Raw genomic sequence first — 23958 nt, 5'->3', positions numbered from 1 at the left:
GCATAACACCATCGCCGTAACGCGCGCGCTTCCTACCTCGTTGTTAATAATAAGTCATAACTATGTTATATACCCTCCAACAGTTTTTGGTTAAGCAAGATGCTAAAAATCCAAAATAACAAACTTTGAATTTCTTGTTTTAACTATTTACATAAGAATTAAACATGAGGCCCCACTGTCATTTACCGGTTAACCAATTCACACAATTGGCTTAGTCAATAACTGACAAGACCTTTATTAATTTTTATAAATGAAGATTTTAAAAATTGTAATTAATAGATATAAAAGTATCACACAATTAATAATTAAATATATGCCACTTTATCATTACTAATTAACCATATAAAATTTTTATGCATGTTAGTGACAACAAAATAAATAACGACTATATTTTCAAAAGAATATTATAGTACCTGACACTGAGAACGATACTAAGATAGTTGAAATTCATTTGAAAGATTTAAAAATTCATGAAATATGTGAAAAGTAAAATGAGTTAAATGTTGTTCATCAGCTGGCCACCCAATTTTCGTTTTCCTTGAATTAATTTTATTACTTTCTTGAATCTTCATTTGGAAAATTTGAATGCTATACAATGTTTTACTTGTTCTAAAACATAACTCACATATCATTTCAATACTTTATCACTTAATGTATGCACGTGTTGGTCTAAATAGGGTTAGAGGGGTCAACCCCTAAAAATCGTGTAAGTAATTAAATTTGTAAGCCTATGAGCTACAAACCTTTGAATTTTGAATGACCTAAATCAAAGTTCGTAAGAATGAGATTTGATCAAAATAGTGAAAGTTCATCAAATTTGAATTATCAATAATTTAGTTAACGTTTTTTCGTTACTTTCAGAGATATTCACATGAATTCAATTTCAAACTAAATATGTATCTTAAGTTTAAGAAATCGACTTGGATAACTTACACTTAGCATCAATATGGATTTGAGTAAGTAATGAAAATTGTAATGATATAGGGGTAAATATGAGAAAGAGAGTTTTAAGAATTATAAATAAATAAATTAAATCGCCAATTAATTAACAAATTGACCGGTATGAAAGATAATAACAAGCTTTTAGAACAAACAAGAAAAAATATATATAAAATTATAAATTTGACGTCATACTTGTTTACAATAATCAAATTCATTTTATCTGTTAAAGTATATTTTACATTTAATCAATAAATTATAAGCTGTAATTTAAACGAATAAAATAAGTATAATTAATATTCTTATATAAAAAGAAAAGTTATAGTTATGTCATTTTTTGTCAAAAGACTGAATATTGATCATTATAAGAGTTTATAAATACGATTTCAATCACTGATTCAAATTATGATTTCATAATTGTTTATCTATTCAAATAAACCATTGATCGATTGATTTGTATTTAAAAAATTAAATTGTGGAGTAACAAACCCAAATACATTTACATCTCTTATATACGAAGTATAACAACAAAACAAACTGAATTATCATTGTGATCTCTTATATAGATAAACTATCGTTTAAACTTGTGTACACACAAATTTATTTTTTATTTTTTGAAAAGCGTGCACACACAAATTATCTTGATTAAATATATAATTATAATATTTGATCAATTATTAAAATAATTACAATAAACATGGTAGATTTATATGATTTGTATACATAATCTTTTGCAAGTTAAATAGAATTTTTGACTTTTAATTATTAATTTTATGAAGTAGCTGGTGTGGTGTTAGTGTACACTACTTAATACTCCACACTCCGTAATATTTTAGCACAAATTAATAAAACATTTTATATTGGTTTTAACTCTGACTGTGATGTCAGAGGCAAATAGTGCATTTTTTGATACATACATGAGTTTTAAATGTGACTATATTTGAGCTTTAGTAACCCAAAAAGTCGAAATTTTTGTTTCAAATATTTGTAGGTTGATGTAATGAAAATATGATCAATGTTGAGTAGAAAAAATAAATTAATTAAATATATAAAAAGTGTCTTGAATAACGATTGATCAAAATAAGTCTCACGCTCAAAAACAATTTCGTCAATTAGGCAACTAACGCTAGCGTGTGTCAAAAACTAACGCCGAATCGACTCACGTCAGTTTTTGTCAAAAGCACAAACAAAGCTAACGCCTAATTCTCACGCCGGGTTACTTAACACTCTCCGACCTACAAATCCCAAATCATTTCATTTTTCACTTCATTTCCTGGCGGGAATACCCCAAATTTTCTCACACTAGTAAACACACATATAGATACACACCTATACATACACAAATTGACGATCACAGACGCCATGGAAGACGAACCTGAAGTTCCTGACCTACTAATTCGTCGTTCGGTTAGTTTAGATATCTCCTTGTTTACTCTAATTTCATACCTAGGGTTTTGAATTATTGATGCTACTGCAATTATTATACGTATATCTGTATATGTAATTGTTGTGTTTATATTTAATAGAAAAGGCCTAGGGTTCCGACGAAGGCTTTCGATGGTCAACTTAGAGATATTTACGAGTCTGGTGGTGAGGAATCTGGTGACGAATTTCACCAAAATATTCATAAACCTACTCGAAATCGCACTACTGAAGCAGCTCCTTCTAATACTGCTACAGCTTCTGAGCATAGTCTAATCGGTGAGTTGTTCGATTATTTCGTTTCTGAAAGCAGTATTAGGTTTAGTAAATTGTATATAGTTAATTGTTATCAGTAGTTGTAATGATGCGTTAGTGAATAGTCTGTAGTTTGTTTATGGATTTATCTGTTGTTCCATTTAAGTTCTATGGCAAGGTTTGTAGGTTTTATGGTATTATAAAAGTTTTATGGCAAGGTTGTTTAATTGTATTTCATATATTGAAATATAGATGAAGATAAGTTTACTGTAAGTTGATACTCAAATTTTAACGTGTGCTTATTGCTCTCTTTTGGCAAGTTTTTATTTGTTTACAAGTGTAGCATGCCAGCCCTTGTAGTTGAAAAGAAATAAACTTGCTTAGCATATTTTTTCTTTGACATTGTTTTTTCTAGGTCATGTGACTGTATTTGTTAACTTACGTGAAAAGTTTACTTTTGTCTGTCTGTTTATTAGAAGCGGTTAAAATGAATGGGAAACTTATTCCGCAAGTGGTTAAAGTGTGGGTTGAAAAGTACGAGAAGGATCCAAAGCCTGCAGTAATTGAACTCTTAACAATGTTGTTTGAGGTAACTACACATTCCGCCTTTTCCATTTTCAAGCATAGCTATTTTCCCATGTAGTTTTAGGATCCTAGTAGTAAGAAGAAACGACACACATTATTTTATTAAATAAAGCATTCAACTGATCGAACTTACAATTTTACAGACATGTGGAGCTACATATCGTATCGAAGAAGAGTTATTGGAGGAGACTAATGTTGATGATGTTGTAGTTGCTCTTGTAAATCTGGCTGCACAAGTATCCTTTTTGTTGTTGCTTACAGATATGCTTGTATTGTAAGATATTAGTGCATAGACTGTATTTGAATGGAAAACCATGTTTACACGTAGAAGGGTCTTTCTTTAAGCCGTTGACCATTTTTACTTTATTGTATATTATGGTTTATGAAACATGCATTCCTATGTTTTTGCTTAACTTGATGGGATACAGGGTAGAATTGAAGACTATCAAAGTTCAAAAAAGAAGGAATTCAGAAGTTTTAAGGAGAACCTTGTGGCCTTCTGGGATAATTTGGTGTCAGAGTGTCAAAATGGACCTTTGTTTGATCAAGTCTTGTTTGACAAGTGCATGGACTATGTTATTGCTTTGTCATGGTTGGTACATGGTTTTTTATTTACATTTTTTTTTCCAATGAAATAGCTTAATCTTGCTAATGAGCTGAGTGCACACACTTTTGCAGTACTCCTCCTAGAGTTTATAGGCAAGTTGCTTCTTTGGTTGGGCTTCAGTTGGTCTCATCTTTCATAGGGGCTGCCAAAATACTTGCTGCCCAAAGGCAGACTACACAAAGGCAATTAACTGCCGAGAAGAAAAAAAACTCCGAGGGGGATCGTGTTGAATCGCTAAACAAAAGGCTGTCAGAGACTCATGAAAAGATAACAATGTTAGAGGAGATGATGAGGAAAATATTTACCGGGTACAATTACACTTTAATATCATATTATTATTATATATTATATTATGCACTATTTAATAGTCTGTTATATGCTTGAATGCTTATTTAATAATGGTTTTCATGCCCCTTTTGAAGGCTGTTTGTGCATCGTTATCGAGACATGGATCCTGAAATCCGCATGTCATGCATACAATCCCTTGGAGTGTGGATTGTTTCATATCCATCACTCTTCTTGCAGGATTTGTATTTAAAATATCTTGGATGGACATTAAATGACAAAGTAAGTTATAAGTGTTCATCAATCTTTGTTAGTGGTAGGTTCAAGTCTTTTTTATAATATATGTTGATGTGAACACACTGAGTGATTAATGTATTTTACATATCTAAAGAGTCCTGGTGTAAGAAAAGCTTCAATCCTTGCACTGCAAAATGTGTATGACGTGGATGACAATGTGCCATCTCTTGGGCTATTTACTGAAAGGTTTTATAAAAGGATGTTGGATCTTGCTGATGATATTGATACATCGGTCGCAGTATGTGCCATCAGTCTTGTGAAACAACTACTCAGGTATCGCTTGTTCTTATCCTGTGTTATCTTATGAAAGTAGTTAATTGTAAATAATATTTTGTATTGCTTAAATGTTGCTCACGCATTGGTTTTTATGACTCATTGCAGACATCAGTTGGTTCCTGATGATGATTTAGGCTCCTTATATGACTTACTCATTGATGATCCTCCCGAAATCAGGCGGGCTATTGGGGCTCTTGTATACGATCACGTGATTGCTCAGAAATTCAATAGCTCACAGTCTCGTTCATCAGGTATAATTGGTGACATCAGCGGTTTTGTTTGTTCTGTCAATTTAAACTTTGCTTCATATTAGTGAGATTGATTGATTCATGCAGGCGATGAAGGTGATCAGTCACAGATTCATCTTCTCAGGATGTTGCAAATACTAAGAGAGTTCTCAACAGATCAAGTACTGAGTTTCTATGTCATTGATGACATTTGGGAGTTCATGGATGCCATGAAAGTGAGTTGTACTTGTATATGTCAAGCATTTTTACTTACCATATTTGATCTTTTAATACTTATTATAGTGACAATTTAATTTATGTTTTACAGGACTGGAAGCGTATAACCTCTATGTTACTGGATGAAAATCCTTCAATTGAGCTTACAGATGATGATGCTACAAATTTGACCCGTTTGTTTTGTGCATCTGTGAAAAAGGCTGTTGGCGAGCGAATCGTTCCTGCTGCTGATCATCGTAAGCAGAATCACACCAAAGCTCAGAGGGTAATTTTTGTTTCATTTGATATGGATCTTTATGTACTATGCTGCATCTTAATCTTATTTGTATGTTTTTAGTGCTAGATTACACATATAGTTTGAGCCTTGCTGACCATTTATGTTGTTGTAATTGCTAGGAATTGATTGACAGCAACAGGAAGGATATAACTGTTACTATGATCAAGAACTACCCACAACTTATGCGCAAATATATGGCTGACAAAACAAAAGTCCCTTCGCTTCTTGAAATAATCGTCTATATGAACCTTGAGCTTTACTCCTTAAAGAGACAGGATCAGGTATGAAGATTAAGTTTTTGGGATATAATTTATCTTTGCAAAGTCTTTCACATATATTCATATGTTTTTTTTTCTTCTCTTTTTAGAAATTCAAAACACTCCTTCAACTGGTGAAAGAAACATTTTTCAAACACGGGGACAAAGATGCTCTCAGAGCATGCGTTAATGCTTTCGATTATTGTACAATTGGAAGCCGCGGAGAGCTACAAGATTTTGCCCAAACTAAATTGAAGGAACTTGAGGATGAGCTTATTCTAAAAGTGAAAGCTGCAATAAAAGAAGTAGTGGTATGATTATGTTAACTAGTTAAAGCTTCTTTTTAGTTTACCATACATACATGTTTTTACTATAACATTACTCTAAATAATTTTAAGCATCGCATTTATGTGGTACACATATTATGGTCAAGTTAATATAACATGGATTTTTTTTTTTTTTTTTTTTTTTTTTTTTTTTTTTTTTTTTTTGTAGGATGGTGATGATGAGTACTTACTTCTTGTAAATATGAAAAGGTTGTATGAGTTACAATTAAAGAGAGCTGTACCAATTGAAGGTTTGTATGATGATATTGTTATGGTTTTAAAAAATTTCCGGAATATGGATTACGAGGTGCGTGATTTAAATTCTTTACAGTTAATTTTTTTTGTTCTTATTATCCACAAACTTTCCTTTTTTTCATACTTCGTCTTGTACTACAGGTTGTTGGTTTTCTTCTTCTCAACATGTATATGCATATTCAGTGGTGCTTATACTCAATTACCAACAGTAGTGTTGTATCTGAAGATTCATTGTCATCTTTAATATCCAAAAGGAATGCATTATTTGATGAACTCAGCCACTTTTTACATGTTCTTTCTGAAGCTCAAGTTAAGGAAAATGGTGGAAACCCACTCGCGTCAAGGGTGAGAAGTCTTCCACACATTTTTGGATCTTTTTGAATTTGATTATATATATATATTTTTTATTCTTCTGAAGCAATTTTGGTCTACTAAATTCTACAATTTCTTCAAGGTATGTGTGATACTTGCTGAATTATGGGTTTTGTTTAGAAGATCAAACTATGCCTCAACAAATCTGGAACGTTTAGGATACCGTCCTGAAGTTTCTACACTTAGAAAATTCTGGAAGCTTTGTGAGCAGCAACTTGATATATCAGGTAAGACAACCGTCTGAGGTTTGATACGTTGGAACTAAGCACACATGTAATTTAAGCTACATAGGTCCTTTCTTTTTTTTCATATGCATGAAAATAACAAGGCATGAAATTACAATTTTTTATCAAGTCTAAACATAGTTTCTTTGTTCCCTTTTATTTTTACATTTGTGATGAAGAGACAAGTCAGTTTTAAGGTAAATATATGGAAATAGGACAAAGTTGTTTAAGTTGTTTGGTTTAGGAGGTTAAAAATATTGAAAGAACGTTTTAGACAACTTTCAACCTGTTTAACGCCATTGGCTTGATTTGATTCCCTCATTAATATTATGCTATGTTTTAACCCGGTCCATTTAAACCATTAGAGTTAAGATTAAACAATAAATGACAGAGTGTTAATTAATTAGGTTGTAAATATTTGGTGTTAGGTGTTTCCATCTCTGATCTAAAAACTGATCCATGAAAATAACTTGGCAGATGAGACTGAAGATGATGATGGTAACAAAGAGTATGTGGAAGAGACAAACCGAGATGCTGTTATGGTGGCTGCTACTAAGCTAGTTGCAAATGGAGCTATTCCAAAGGTTATATATTATCAATAATCGTAATTCTGATTTACTTATAAAAATAGTAATCTAAGAAAATGTTAACAGGTATCATGCTTTTTGGAAACACATGCTTTGGAATCTCATTTGATATATTTACTTGTCTACATTTATGATGTGTATACAAGTTAAAATGAGTGGATCAATTGGGCTTAGGTAATGAGTCAAAATGGTAACCTTTGGTAGTCTAAAACGAAGTATAGCTTACATAAAACACTTATTGTCCATAGTTTTTAAGTTTTTGTTCAAATAATTTAGGTGTCAAATATGATCATCCAAATTATTTATTCACAATAATAGTTTATTGTTTTTGAAAAGAAACAATTTAGGAGGATTCTTTCATCAAAGATACACTTAGGGCAAGTTTATACCGTCAAATCCTTCTCTTCCATTTACTCATCTGTCAGAGATAGTACATAACCAGAAACAACCCGTTCATTAATGAATAGGTCAAAATTACGATCTTAGTAATGCAAAGGCCTCTATGTTTTATATTGTTTCTCACTGTTTCCTTTTGGTCTTGAAGCTTTGTTGAATGTACCTCTAATTTATGGCAAAAAAATGCAGGAGTATCTTGCCCCGGATATAATTTCTCACTATGTGATGCATGGTGCGAGTGTGGCTGAAGTAGTTAAATATCTAATTGTCTCTATTAGGAAAAAGGACGATGATGTCGCCGATATATTTCTGGAGGCTCTAAAAATTGTAAGAGTAATCATTTGAGTTATTTTTCTATATGCTTCTTTACTCTGTTGCAGCCAAATGTTAATACAAGGAGTTTTTTTTTTTTTTTTTTTTTTTTTTTTTTTTTTTTTAACTTTTCCTTGTGTAAATAAATAAATGATCATTTTATTTTATAAACAAGGGCATATGTCGTTTGAATGTAAACATTGCCCTATAAAAGTTCCCCTCCGTTGTAAAAAAGCTCTCTTATACATCTTTATGTTTCTACTCTTTCCAATTATGTCTTCATAATTAATCTATTTTTTTTATTATTTTTTTGCTTTTTGGCTAGGCACATGTACGTTACTTAATGGTGGCTTCAACTTCAAATGATGAGTTCATGGTTGCCAAGAGATTCAAGGAATGTAAAGATTTGGCTAGCCGACTTTCTGGTTTCTTTGTTGGTGTTGGCGCACGCGATAGATACAACACAGTGATTCTAAAAATTGTGAAAAACGGAGTTGAGTATGCCTTCATGGATGCCCCGGGGCGTTTGTCTTTCTTAACGTGTGCTGTTAGTATCTTTACATCGAAACTTCTCAAGGCTGATATTCTTGACATGTAAGAACCTTATTACTTTGCATTAAACTTAATGTTAATGAATTCTACTTCAAATTACGTTATTTAAAAAACTAACTTTACTACTGTAAGCAGATTAAAGAATATTCAAGATCGAACAGCGAATGTAAACATGGATGAAAATCCAAGTGGCTGGCGCCCATATATGACATTTGTAGAGAACCTACGGGAGAGATCGTTGAAAAATGAATGTGGGTTTGTTTCTTTAGTTCTTTTGATTAATAATTATCTGATTTGATTGAAATAATAATAGTATTTACAAAATTATGTTTACCTGTTCATGCAAAATATTTGGCATCTCAATTATTAATAAGAAAATATGTAGAATTTGGATGTTAAGTGTTTTTTGTCAATCCTACCTGGCTAACTGACCTGTTTCGATCCTACTTTTTATATGTTTTTTTACCCTTTGCTGTTTTACCCTACTGGCCATTTTGCCACCTTTGGATTTTGCTGATGCGTTTCATTCTCATGTCACTATTTTTTTGGATTTTGTATGTATTATGATATTTTGTTGCTGACTTGAAAAATGATTTCAGATGAGAAAGAAGGGACGTCGGTGAGACGACGTGGTCGACCCCGTAAGAAGCAGAATATCGAAGGGAAAAAACTGTTTGATGAGAAGAGTTCAAGTGAAGAAGATGAAATAAGTGATGCACCAAATGATGAAGAAGATCAAGTGGATAAGGATGAAGATGAGGGGGTCCCGCTTATACATTCAATGAAAGCATCTGCAAAACTTAGGTCCCTAAAACTCTCAAGAGAAGAAAACAGAAGGCAGCAGCAGGCATCAAGAGGGGAATCTGCACAATCGACAGTCAATCAAGGACATCAGGTGCGTTAAACACGTTATACATCTGGTAAATTGTTTATTGCTAATGTTGTGCCTTTGATTTTCTTTAGTGGGTGATTCATGCGTGGGTCAGGTGATGGTTTCGTGTCGAAATGGGCAGGGCCAGATCGATTCACTAGATTCTTTGTTCGTTTTCGTTGGGTTTCTTACTAAATGTTAGCACATCAGATCTGAATAAAAAGTAATCCTTATATTCAGTTTAAATGATTTAAGAGGTTGATAAAGAAAACTTTGAACATGCTACCTTTTTAGCTAAATATGCTGTTTTTACTTGATTTATCCATTTGGGTTAAAATATAACCCAAATTGACCCTTGCAAAACAACTGAACCTGGAAATATGGTGTGTGTGTGTGTCATCACTCATCAGGCAATCCAGCTTTAATTAATAAATACCAGAACAAGTTTAATGGATTTTGGTTTGCATCTGCAACTTTTTCCTTGCTTAGCTAGTAACAATGCATGTGGACGGTATAAAACGACATTGCATGATAGTGATAATTTAGTATGGTAATTGGTAAATAATTGTTTGTTAACAAGTGACAATGCATGGTAGTTGTACATAATACTGGAGTGGTGTTTTTTTTCGGTTCTTAATAATCTGTATGATTTTTTGATAGTATATATTGTTTAGCAGGGGTAGAGAATTAGTGACCCATCAATCAAGTTAAGAGTTAAATTAGAAAGATGAGGTTTGTTGATGGTGCATGGAATCAGAAGCTTAAAAGTATATTTGGGGAGCTAATAGAGATATGCGTAGATTGTTGTTTAATCATGTAATCTTATGACGTCTTCAGGTAACTAATTTTCTAGGTCCAACTCTTTATATCTTTTATTTCACAGATGTTCGTGTTGTCCAATAACTAGCTGAATCTAAAGTGTAAAACTATATATCAGTTGTATCTTTTCTCTACAATCTTTGTTGGATTAATAGGGGTGTTCAATATTTGGTTTCAAACCGATTAATTTGAAAATCAAATCGAATGAAATCCGGAAAAAATCAAACTGAATGAAAACTGGAAAAAAGCAAACAGAGTTTGAATTCGGTTTTTGGCTTTAACTTTTTGAAATTTTGTTGAACCGAAAACTGAATTCAACTAATAATATATTTAAGTATTAATATACATAGACTGAAAACTGATTTTAGAATCAAAAGTCGAATTTATACCAACTTATTTTAATTATTTTGGTTAAAATGCGAATTTTTGGGTTTTTTGGTTTTAACTAAAAACGTATTTGATTTTCAGTTTAGGTTGTCTTCAAAATTTTCAAAAACGAATTGAATAAATCGAACTGATGAAAAGGATAGCTTTTTATTCCATGCCTTTTGTTTATGCTTTATTTTCATCATTTTCGTTGTTTATACCAAGAACGATTGAACGAGGTCTACTTTGAACCAAAAGAGGTACTGTGTGCATGTGATCTCTGTATATAAATATTTTCAACAACTTTAGATGGAATAATCTAATACTCTACTTTTGATAATCCTAAAGTATAAACTATAGAAATAAGAAAATATTTATATTTATATACATGATTAGTGGTATATAATATGTGGGTTGAATGAAGCCATTGAGTTACCAGTTCATCAATTGATGATATTATCATTAACATTATAAAACATGATTAGTGGTGTACGAATAAAATTTGATGGTGTAAGAATCATCACCCTTTATATAAGGTGCACAAAGATCCATACATGTTTTATCGACATTATCTTGTATTGACATATACAAAAATGAAGCTTTGCATCGATGCTCACTAGATATCGTTCCTCCATTGACCTTGAGATAGTAGGAATAACTATACTTCTAGGAGTTGATCCTTCTCACTACGACTAGTAGTAGGATTCAGTTACAGAGTGCATTGATGAGGAATATATGACACATCCTTTAGGATTATAAGAAACAAATGATATTTAGCTTGTAACAAAGACTTTCACATGATAGAAGTTAGTAGTCATAAGTCATAACGAATCAAATATTTCAAAAACTGACAACTAATGCAAATCGTATAAAATATACACAATAAATTTTCTAAATAGTTGAATTTTTATTGATTGAATATAAAAAAAAACATCATTTTACTTTGCGAAAACAAATTAAACAACTTAATTGAAGTAAGCTGCCTAAATTTTTATTACGACAGAGTCTACTAAAGATGGCACAAATTTCTCCTTGCTTTCCAAGGGTTTAATGCTAAATGAAAACAATCACTTATGCGATCTAGAACAAACAATTAATTCGATCTAGAACAATTTCTATAACAATTAATACGGTCTAGGACAAGTATTTCGTTAGCAAGAGTTCAGAAGGAAGCAAAAACCGATGAGCAAGACCTCCTTCACACACTGGACCAAACATGGCACAATTGCATATTGCAAAATGTTGTGAAAGCTACACTCTTCTTATTGTTATACCATCATGCATGATATATGATTACATCCCAGAATTTACAGTAACATACACGGTCATTCTGCACTAAATCAAATAACAAACCCCCTTTTTAAATAAAGCTATGTGCACACGACAAACACCGGTTATAATAATAAAAATTCTTAACTATAAAATACAGCGAAAAATATCTGTTATCCAGTTGAAAATTTCCGGTTTTGGACTTGGTTGGAAGCATACAAGTACTGCAAAACTGCTGAAAATCGATCCCTTTCACTTTGATCAAATATACGCAAGAGAGCTCCTATCATGATCCTGTGGACGACCTCTTGTGGGAGTCGGTGGTCTTTGAATATTAAGCTCCTAAAACAACAGAATAAACAAATTATCGAAAACAAAAACGTCCAGACTTCATGCGTCTTAACTAGGTAACTACATCCTTAAACCAATAATTACAATCATTGAACGTGAGAAGTTTGTCCAAAAAGTTTCTAGTTCTTGCAGGCGATATGTTTTTGCAACGAGACCCGAGGCATTACTCATTAGACAAACAAAAAGTATTTTACTTCTCATTTAAGGTACTAGAATGGACAACAGCAGCCCAAACCCATTTTGACATGTTACCCACCTCGCCCAAATTGAGACCCTGGGGATCTTGAAATATCTCAAATTCACAAGAAAGTTACCTGCATCCAGGTATCATCTTGGATACGTTCAGGAGACATTTCTGGAGATTGAAGTGGAGGCGGAATTGGATGAATAAGTTTTGGAACGATCATCAATCCTCTGCCGATCACCAGTATAGCACCGGCATTGTTGGCGGTCCCTGAACACAAATTACCACACTTAGAACAAATTTTATTACAATGATGATAAACAAAAGCTTAAGGTAATCACTGAATGACTGAATCTCACCACAATAGTTGGTTGCTGAGAAAAGGGTAATCAGTTGTCCCTGTGCAAATCTTTCAAACCCATCCATTACACATTCATGTGCTCTTATAATCAGCTGAAGTTTGTTCTTTTTACAAAAGTCTGACACCCTGTCAGGCTGCAAACAATTACAACATCATGAGCAGTTATAAAGTGATTTACTAAAGAGACAAAGTCTGAAGGTCATAAAAGTGTATAAAGGAGAAGTTGAGGCGTTCAAGTCTGACAAACAAGATCTAAGTATGATTGACATGGCAAAAACGTACAGCTTGGGTAACACATCAGAACCGGTTTGAGGTATAAACTTTACATTTGGTTCGGGTGGACTTGGGTTGACCCACGACATATTTTGTCAAAAATATTACTGTACTAAACAATTAATGTGTAAAATATTACGTGAACACAAATTAGTAGAAGTTTTGCATAATGCATCAAGAAACTGCATGCCTACCCCAAAAGTGACGAGACCAGGTCCCCTAGCGTTTGGTCTCAAACCTTCCACACTGTCGTTTTCTGTTGGGTCAGACCTGCCAAAAGCAGAAATTAAAAATATGCCATTAAATTAAAGAAACTAAAAATAAAACAAAATTAAAAAGAAGAATAAAAGACAAAAGTAAATGAAAATAAGAACCACGACGTGAAAAAAAACTTACCATAGCAAATCCATTAACACAAGGGACCCTGCATCCATGGTAATGGGTCGTTCAATTTTCTCTATTTGTTCAACTAAATGTATTGATCTTCCTATGCCACCATGCATACAGATTATTTTTTTCTCAATAAGTGCTGCAAGTGGAAGATGATTAAATAGTTGATTAAACCGCGTCCATGCCCATATTCCATCATTTTCTCCCTGTAATAAGAGGTGGATTGGATAACATGTCAAAACAAGTGAAGTACGGGCTTATATGGGTTGGGTTGACACTACTGAACCAATGAATAAAAACAATTAGCAACGGGTCGTAATTACCACCTATAATCAAACCATTCAAAAAACAAATGCAATTAACACCCATACCATTCTTTCGATGCATTCAAGACGGAAACCAAAGAGCGCATTTATATCAGCAGCTTCGTGATTCCCGCGTATCAAGTGAACATTTTCGGGATACTGAATCTGAAAAAACATAAAAAAAAAAAGACTTGAGCTTTAATACTACACGATCTGCAAGTGAAAGTTTGAGATAGGAACTTACCTTTAGAGCAAGAAGCAAAGTGATCGTTTCCAAACTATGTTGCCCTCGATCAACATAATCACCAAGGAATAAATAGTCAATGTACCTGAAAAGTAGAAATAACAGAATTGCATTAAAATTATTGTCGCTCACCAACTAAGTATTCAAGTGACGCTGAATATATACTCATTGATCTTGTAGCTCCTATTAGTGTGTTATCTCAAACAGGCCAAATCAAAATATTTGACAAAGGGGGAACAAATCAAATGGGTTGAAAGTAATCTGAAGTCTATTTTAAAATGCAAAACAACAACAATACTCGAGAGATTTGAACTTATAAATATTGTTTGAAATCACATGTTACATGTTGATTATTATATACAATATAAATTCAACAAAGAAGTGTAGGCATGTTAACCCAAATCCAAACCTCGCAAAACCTATACTAAAAATAGCATGTTTAAACCAAAGCCAAATTTGACACATTACCCAAACAAGTTTGACCAACCCATCTTGCCACCTCTAGCTTAAACCACAAACTCAGCCTAAAGAAATATACACTCTATCAGTAGTTAAACTAAGAGCATATCACATGCTTACATCACTGACGTGTATACTAAATAAGCAAACATTAAATTGCATAAATGACCACATAATGAAAAACCAAAGTAAATACACGGAAGCAAAATGCAGTTGAAAAGATACAGTAACACATAAGTGAAACATACGTTATGTCTCCAGCGGTCGAAGGGTATCCATATTCATCAAAAAGGCGCATCAGATCACCAAATTGACCATGTAGATCACCGAAAACTTTAATGGGAGCTTTCAGTTGAAGGACTGTAGGCTCATGCAAAAAGATCTGCTCAGCAGCATAACAAAGCTCGCCCACCTCATATGAATCGAGAAAAAACCTCCTGTTTGCAGGAGGTTTCCAATTCCGAGGCCTAAGCAAAGTAGATATGACCTAAACAGATAACATATTATCAGCCAATGCACAAGTCTTATCGTTTTTTACTACATACTACTACCTTCTACTATATAATAATAAGAAAAAGGGTGGATCATAATTAGGGTGTTGGATGTTTGTTTCTAAACTGAGTACGTGATGTTGGACCATCAGTCTCTGATACTTAACTATAACTATATATACATTAAAAAAGTGCTGTTTGGATGTAAATTCGCTGATTATCATTATAATAATCAAATGTTTTGAGTGTTAGTAACTTCTATCATATGAGGAAATTTATATTACTCGGATTATGTAACGAGAAGAGGTTAATGTGTGATTTTGTATTACTCTTAAACAATCATATTGCTGCAGTTAGTATGAAACCAATTATTTAATCAGAAAAAGATGCAGAATCTGGTTACTGAAACATGAGGAATGGGTTTTTGCGACTTCAAGTCACGATTCTCACCTTCTTATGCAGGCCTTGTGGTGACTTTTGCCTAGTAAACTTTTTAGCAGAAGATGACATTTCATGTTGTAGAGGAATCATTCGTCTGCTCTCATTCTCAAATTGATCCAATGATAGCTGCCTTACCAATCCACCAAGGTTACCTACAGACTCTTTAGCAACCACAACCTGCATTATATGAACTTCAAATTAGAAATGAAAAGTTAAGTCAATATACTTAAAACGCATGGATGTGGGTTAATCTTATTTATCACAAATGGGTAACATCATAAACTCTAGCTAAAAACAGAACGGGTCATATGAATTGAAGTGCTCAAATTATACAATCTACCTAACATTGCAAAAAGTGTTTTTATCCTTTCCCTACATTAAGATTGTAGGGAACGTAGTTATAGGCAGAATGAGAAATTGGCATATCTATCTACTCTTAAAAATGAACATTTAGATATTGATCAGTAAAAAATGTAGAAAAGGAAGTGTTTGCAGGTCAACCTATCAAGTCCATTTAGCCAACTGTAAGCATGTTATTTAGCCTAAAGAACATAAATGTATCATATCACACAAGATTCTTAAGGATGAAAAAGCATACAGCTCTGGGGTGAAGTTTAACGTCTCCCTCTCCATCACTACCCTCTGAATTGCTATCTGCAGCTTGTGAGTTATCATCTGCTGCAGATGTCTCTTCAGAAGTTGCAGCCTGTGCCTGCGCTGCTTGCCATACGGCATTTGCAGCCTTGGCTTCGGCAGCAGAAGCTTCAACTAGCCTGTCCATAGATTCTTTATCCATGCTGGTAAACAAATTAAAATTAGTTCCGTTGTTGAGAATTAATAATATTTAATATTTATTATAATAATAAAAGAAAAACCCGTGCAATATCCAAATCCATCCCATTTATAGGTAAATGGGTCAAAATTGCCACCTCTATCTTTAGATAAGCATAGAGTGAGTACATGGACAACAAGAAAAAGAATAAAATCCTAACCTTAAGCCCCCAGATGGACTCTCTTGTCCATCATCTGAAGAAATAGGATCAAATGGACTCAAATTATTTGACCTGGGACTGGACATGTTGGAGGTCCTATCTGATGTTATTACAGGAGTATTCACATCAGACTGAAAAGGTGAATTCTCTGCGATAAGGAAATCACCTAACAATAGCTCTGCACCACATTGAAAAAGTAATATTATTATTTCTGAATTAAAGAATATGCAAAATTGCATAGCAGTGGATCGGACTGCAGATATCAAGCGCTGTATTCTTGAAAACACGAGGCATTTGGTGATTTTATATAGAGGATGTTTGGATGTGTGTTTATTATGCGATTATGTGATATCATTAATAAGCAGAAAGAAATAAGATGTACACATTTTCCTTTTGTGTAAATTTGTAATATTCAGATGAGTGTTCAATATACAAGGAATTAAAAGATACTGACCAATATGGATGTTTTATTGTAGTAAAGAAAGAATTGCATAATGACACACTTCATGAAATACAAGTGAAAGCCGCCTCTCAACTAGGTTGAATGAAGTATTTTTAATTTACCTAGAGATAATTATTTTGTTGAAATTGGTGTGTGCAATCTTGGAGATAGAAAAATGATCATGTTTTAATGATTTATAATGGAAACTTAAAATATGTATATACATTGAAAACAAATATGAGGAACTTTATGAATACCTAATTTTACTTGATCAAGCTTACATAAAATAAGAATTTAATTACTAAACCTTTAACTAGAAACTTATATTTGACTATTAATTATCTAGAATGTAAGACGATCACGGAAGTCTAAAATATTTGGAAAGTGATCAGGCATTGGAAAGTGACTATTAATCAAGCACCGTTTGTTTATGCAAACACTATAAAAGATTATTATTATTACATCATTACTATAATATATTGAAATACTTTACCTCCCCTAAGACCACCATAGATGTATAAACGAACGCCAACAGATGCAGCAGCATGCCGACATCGACGCATAAGCTCTAAAGAAGGATCGTCTGTTTTGGTAGTGCGAGGGGCAGTCACCAAGCCATGTCTATCTAACCAAACTCCGGCAGCAGTGTCCAAAACTGTAAAATCACATTTGTGATTATTTTTTATTTTTCATCTTCGATAATACAATTAATACTATAACAGTTGCAATATTAACCTGCAACAGCGGCTTCACCGTCTACTGCCCGACCTCCTCTGACCACACCTCCTGTAACATGCAATCGGGCCCCAACAAATACCTGATGACCAGCAGAAGAAATCATAATTAAGACTCTTAGTAAGAGTACAACCGTTATCAATTCTAAGAGCTTGAGTCGATAGGGTAATGGGTTAGATAACTAAAAGTTGATATAGAATATTTTTAACACAGGTGAAAACGGACCGCCGTGGGCCAGGGTGACATGGAAAAAGTTGGCGCATATGATTACATACTGTAGTAAAGATTGTTACAATAATTGTCTATATATTCCAAATCGAATTTAGAACTTGTAACGTATACATAATAGATAATCAGTTCAGCACATTTAACAAACTTATTTGTTGAACAGTTGGCATATGATAACATATGTAATAAATATCGTGACCATAATAGTCTAAATCTTTTGATATGTTTATGGAACTGGTATGCATAGAAAATACATTTTAGGCAACCTTTGACCCATTTAATCAGTTCAACGCGTTTAACAGACTTTTCATGTTGACCTTTTAAAATTGATAAAAAATAAAAATACCATTCATGAGTAAATGGGTCAAATTTGCACCTCGAACTCAGACTATTAGAAAAAAACCACCTCGAGTTTGAAACTCTGCACACACACACACACATACACAACTTCGAACAGGCTTAGATTAGAATTATAACACTTACTGAGGCATGTTGATATCTCGATGAAGGTGCAACTCCAGGAGCAAGAGTCCATTCCCATTGGCCATTCCTATGCATGAGTAATCCATAAGCATCTGCTAAAGGCTGTACAACCATAAATATCAGCAAAGTTAAGAGGATAGCATTTTATAGCTAATTACAATACTTTATAAGTTTTGGTTATATCACAGCGATTAAAAAATATACAGGCATATGTAAATGTAGGTAGACTGGGCATAAAACATACATGAAGAATGAACATAATATATCAGCTGCTCCATATGTATTGTACCAAATGAAGCAACACTCATGAAGAGGGACTATGCGAGTTAATATTGGTGTGACAGTGTTGGCTAGTCAATATGTATAAAATGGACTGCCGCAAGTGCAATGAGTATATCATTCATAAAATGAGAAAAAACACTATGTAGATCAACAGGCATCAATCACATTGCGTTACAATACAAGCAATTCCTTATTATTACCACATGAGATAATACAGGGTGTATTTGGACATGTAGTATGGTGGTATTTGGAGAGTCAAATAAGGCATTTATGCTACTTCCATGCCTAAATTGATTATTTTCCATTTCCTTATCAAGAGAGACTATATATGTAAGTATGGTTACGGATGTTAGCTTATTATGCTACTTCCTTGCCTATAATGATAATTTTACCATTTCCTTATCATGAGAGTCTATATAAATAAGTATGGTTAAGGATGTTAGCTTATTATGCTTGTTTAAAAATATTTAATAAGGGTTTATTAAGCTTCTCCGGGAGAGAATCTTTGTTTTCTTTCACTTTTTGTTTGATCAAAATAGGCTCATCGTGAGTTTTATAGTTATAACTTATAATGACAAGGTCTCTTATAAAGCAAACTTAAGACACCTTAGAAGTTGTAACTATAATCAGATTGCATATATCAAGAAGTACGCAAGTAATATATTATGCTAAGTGTCATGATAATGATATTCCTTACCGTGCCAGAGGTGTCTCTTCCACCACAAAGCAAAAACATACCATCTGAGCGGGCACTTGCTGTAGCATACCTGCAAATAATGAACGGTGTAATCTAACACAGGGTATTTAATCTATAAAATCACAAGTTCAATTAAGGTAACAACAAAAGTAAAATGTTCTTTACAAAGAAACAAAGTAACACCTCTGATTTCAAAATGTCCTTAGGAACTGCCTAATATGAAATTACAATTATAACATCCACTTACATTCTGGCTGAAGGTTTATCACCTTCTGGATTCAGCTTTTGCCATGCATATGGTTTTTGAGCGGTATCCAAAGCCCAAGCATCTGACAGAACTCTCTTTCCTAGAGAAAAACACAGATGCTATTATAAGTAACTGCGAATAAAATGATAACATATATAATCCAGCCCATATTTGATATTACTTATACAAGTTTAAATCTAAGAATATCTTCAGGCTTGTTTATATTCTAGTAATCTACATGCAAGAAGAATCCTTTAATTACAAATTTAAAGCATATATTGCCAGTGTGCAAGTTAAATACAAGTATACAACCAACTTCACATTCTAACAAAGGTTCCGCCATTCCAGAACTTAAACTTGAAGCAATTAAAAGATGGAACTTTATAATGGAGAAGTCAAATACTTATGCTTGATCCTATTTTCATCTAGTATCTTCACTCCACAAAGCAATTTGTTAGGTAGATTGTAAAGTAATCAAATATAGATATGCTTACAAAACATCAACAAATATGTGTAAGATAATAATTGGATAACATGATAAGACCTAAAAGTGAACTAAGAATGTATCAGCCTGCTTTGGAGAGTCGTCCGTCTCTCTAGAATAACCTACTTTCAAGCCATATAACCTCTCCAATGATGTGCAGAATTGCAAAAATACGAGTAACACTTTTACCTAGTTTAGTAATTGAACAAAGCAATAATAGAATTTATGCAAAAATATGATGGAACGCTACGTAAAATTACTAAATGGAACCGTCGTTGAATCCAATCACCCATTAACTTCTTTCCACAATGAACAGTTCCAATATTTGGTAACTACAGATATCAGGGACCAAAAAATTCCATGAACGTTGGAACTTTAGCCGTGGTGAATCACTAATCGAAGGTCTAATTATTTCAGTAACAAGTATCTTTATTTTGCCATGTAGTAATGGATGGAAAAATGCTTCCAGTAATATTTACTTAAGCTATATTTGCATTCTACTTATCATTGCTAATGTAATACATCAGTTATATTTTCAATCAATAAACTAAACAAGAAACGAACTCACCGTCATTGCCACTGACAGTAACAAGGTATCGTTGTGCAACCAAGTCCATAACATGACCATATCGAGGGCCCGGTCCCTGTCCTTGAACAACAAGTCTACACCCCACAGATAAGAACAAAAGTTCAAGAAAATCACAATCATCGTAAAGAAAGATCATAAATGCACTTCAGAAAACTTACCTATGCCATTTGTATTTATCATTACTCATGTCAAGCACGTAAAGATCATCCGTTGAATGCCCTGCTGGACCTATCCCACCCTAATGATCAACCATCAATTCATCAAAAAATCACTCATAACAAAGCATAAAAAAGCTCAGCCCATTTTCTACTTAATTTCTTAATTACAAACCTCCATTACCTGAAATACAACCATGGTTCCAACAGCAGCAGCTGCATGAGCTGCCCTAGGTGATGGCGGTTCTCCAGCCGGTCGGATTCTAAATCATTTTCCACACATTCAGCGTTTCATTATTTATCAAATTCACTTCATTAACAACATAATTAACTTAATATTACCTGGTCCATTTTCTAGTAAGAACATCATACGAATGAACCGAATTTGTCACACCAGCTAACCCTGAAATCATCATGAAACCAACAAAACCACATAAACACACATACTTACATCAACATTAACAGATCAATATCAACTATACAAACACAATAACACAAGTAAAGTTGATAGAATTACGGATTCCTGGGACAGGGGACGCCGCACCACCTTCGATGGCCGTAGCGCCACCGAATAAAATAAGCCGAGGACCATGAGATTTAGTTTGAGCAACAGCAGTTAGTGTATGAGCACACCTAGGTCCGGGTGCATCATCTTCTGTATCCCAATAAGATTCTAAAGCCTGATACGTTGGTGCAGGTTGCAACCATGGCTTTGATCCCATCTATCAAACCCTAATTAAACCCCAAATTATTCTCAAACCCTCCTTTTACACCTACTAGTTACAGCCTTAGATTACAAATCTAAATTAATAATTAAAGAAGTATCAAACCCTAAATAAACCCCAACCTTTCTCAAACCCTAACCTTACAATAACTAAAATAATAATTCTGGGAATTCAGAATTCAGAAGCATATCAACGATCGAAGTACGGCGAATCAACCGAATCCAGACCTCCGTATCAGGACGGTGTATGATGGCGGCGGCGGCGGCGGCGGTGTGCCTGAAACTTCGTTTTTTTTAGTTTATGTGAAGCAGAAGAGCAATTCAATTCATCCAATTGTATGTATGCATATAAATGTTGACATTTAATAAAATTAAATTAGTGTAAAGAACAAAAAGTTTGACGATTGAATGTTTTGAATTAGAATTGAATTTTGGTGGAGACATGTAGATACAGAAAATATGTATGTATAGACTTAAGTGGGGACAGCAAAGACGTTGAAAAGCTGCATCTGATAGAAGTAAAGTTTCCTTGTAGTTACAATCTGGAAAGTGTTAATTAATTAAATACCGAGTATTACATAAATAATAAATCTATTAAATATTAAATATATAATTACATATTATAAATATAAATATAAATATAAATATAAATAAATAATAAATAAATAATAAATAATATAAATAAATATTGAGAAAAACAACAATTAGAATTCTTCTCAGGATACTGTATTTTGTTAGTATTCATTTATTTTCAAGAGTCATAGTAGTGGAATTGAAACATACAATTACAATTAAAGTTTGATTTGTTGGTGCTATTGCTTATATACTTAACATCATAAGATATGATGACATAAAAATAATGATTTGTTATTCTTTAAAAAAAGAAAGAAAAAAAAACTCAAATTCAATACACTATAATATATGCATATATTGAATTGTTAGAGAAAAAAAATATAAAACAACCTTAAATAACCTAATTAAACCATATATATATATATATATATATATATATATATATATATATATATATATATATATATATATATATATATATATATGGGTGAGGATCCATAGAGAACTAAAGGTAGTAGAGAACCCAGAAAACCAGCGGACTCACCTTCAGACTAACCTTCAATCTGCTTGCAGATTGAGCTTATCTTATGTGCAGATTGATATGAAATCAACATATGATATTCAATCTGTTGCAGGTTGATCTTCAATCTGTATGCAGATTGACCTTCAATCTGCAACAGATTGAATTTTTTTTTAATTTAACTCCTCAACATCATAAAAACTACACGAAATGATTAAAGCAAACATGTTATTATCGATTGAACTCAATATGAGTACACAATATGAGTACAGATTGAACTCAATATGAGTACAGATTGAACTCAATCTGTGTACAGATTGAACTCAATCTGTACACAGATTGAGTTTATCTACAAAATTCACCTACTCAATCGAATGTGCAGATTCTTAAATCAATCGAATTAATGTTTGAAATTGATGTTACCTTGTTCCATTAATAGCGACTAGAAGATTTTGTGAAGGATTCAAGGTCTGAAAACAACTGAATCGTAAAAATCAAAGTTGCAGTTCATCTTCATCATTCGTCATTGTTCATCATGAAATTGAGGAATTCGATGATGATTTGGAGTATAATCCTTCAAGGAAATTGATAATCGCTTTTTTTAACAGCTAAAATATATTAAAAACACCACAACCCCCTAGTAAGACACTAGGGAGAGGGCCTGAAAATTACAAAGGCTTAATAAGCCAAGAATTCCAACTCGGATTACATTTGCTTCTACTAACAATCCAATTAAAATAAAAAATCTTAACGGAGTCGAATAAAATATCTTTCTTCAAACGAGTCGGACCAAAAAGCATACTATTCCAGAATCTCCAAATAATCCATAAAGTTGCGCCAACAATCGAGAATAGACGGATCTTTGCAGTATTCGATAAATGGACAGAAGAGTACCAATCTAGCCATACTGCCCACGAGCTGCAAATCGGAATGTTTATACCAACCCATCTTCGTATCTTGCTCCATAAGTCCAACGCTAACGGGCATTCGAAGAAAATGTGGTCAATCGATTCGATATGACAATCACATGTAATACAACCAATATCCTCTATCTCAATACCTCGCTTGGAAATATTAAGCCGGTGTGATGACCCGGAAAATTTTGACTTATTTAAACCAATTCTCTATATAATTTAATATTTTCGTCATGATAAGCAACGCATTTTCACAAGTTTTAAAACTTTTGTAAATGAGTTTTATATAACGGTTGACCACCTTGTTTGTCTGACGATTCACGAACGTCATAATTTGTGATAATTATATAATTGTGTATATATATATATATATACGGAAAC

General features: G+C 33.1%; 2 protein-coding genes across 4 annotated transcripts; one reads left to right on the top strand and one right to left on the bottom strand.

The window, feature by feature from the left end:
* Window positions 1-2196: 2196 nt before the first annotated feature.
* On the top strand, window positions 2197-10531 carry LOC139899349 (sister-chromatid cohesion protein 3-like). 3 transcript variants are annotated; one of them, XM_071882186.1, is made up of 22 exons: window positions 2197-2346; window positions 2466-2640; window positions 3096-3205; window positions 3345-3437; window positions 3630-3793; window positions 3880-4116; window positions 4231-4375; window positions 4485-4663; window positions 4772-4917; window positions 5002-5129; window positions 5222-5395; window positions 5527-5688; window positions 5775-5975; window positions 6160-6297; window positions 6387-6590; window positions 6700-6844; window positions 7319-7425; window positions 8014-8151; window positions 8462-8730; window positions 8824-8939; window positions 9288-9583; window positions 10234-10531. In XM_071882186.1, exons 1-22 carry the CDS (start codon window positions 2302-2304, stop codon window positions 10240-10242), a joined length of 3381 nt encoding a protein of 1126 aa, XP_071738287.1. In that variant the 5' UTR covers window positions 2197-2301; the 3' UTR covers window positions 10243-10531. The 3 variants fall into 3 exon arrangements, with proteins under 3 accessions (XP_071738287.1, XP_071738285.1, XP_071738284.1); XM_071882184.1 differs by having other exon boundaries at window positions 3093-3205; window positions 10237-10531; XM_071882183.1 differs by having other exon boundaries at window positions 3093-3205.
* Window positions 10532-11857: 1326 nt separating this feature from the next.
* Window positions 11858-22053, bottom strand: LOC139903006 (serine/threonine-protein phosphatase BSL1-like). Its single transcript, XM_071885758.1, has 21 exons — window positions 21364-22053; window positions 21189-21249; window positions 21031-21109; window positions 20850-20929; window positions 20671-20765; window positions 19619-19718; window positions 19372-19441; window positions 18393-18494; window positions 17682-17763; window positions 17440-17601; window positions 16505-16682; window positions 16111-16309; window positions 15522-15689; window positions 14829-15067; window positions 14122-14206; window positions 13944-14042; window positions 13579-13778; window positions 13377-13452; window positions 12908-13043; window positions 12679-12818; window positions 11858-12355 (listed from the first exon to the last, which is right to left on the bottom strand). Exons 1-21 carry the CDS (start codon window positions 21566-21568, stop codon window positions 12275-12277), a joined length of 2637 nt encoding a protein of 878 aa, XP_071741859.1. The 5' UTR covers window positions 21569-22053; the 3' UTR covers window positions 11858-12274.
* Between the last annotated feature and the right edge of the window lie 1905 nt (window positions 22054-23958).

Source organism: Rutidosis leptorrhynchoides, chromosome 3 (genome assembly GCF_046630445.1).
Source record: "Rutidosis leptorrhynchoides isolate AG116_Rl617_1_P2 chromosome 3, CSIRO_AGI_Rlap_v1, whole genome shotgun sequence".
NCBI classification, from domain to species: domain Eukaryota; kingdom Viridiplantae; phylum Streptophyta; class Magnoliopsida; order Asterales; family Asteraceae; genus Rutidosis; species Rutidosis leptorrhynchoides.
The sequence above is the reverse complement of the archived record's forward strand: the minus strand, read 5'-3'. Positions and strand labels throughout refer to the sequence as shown.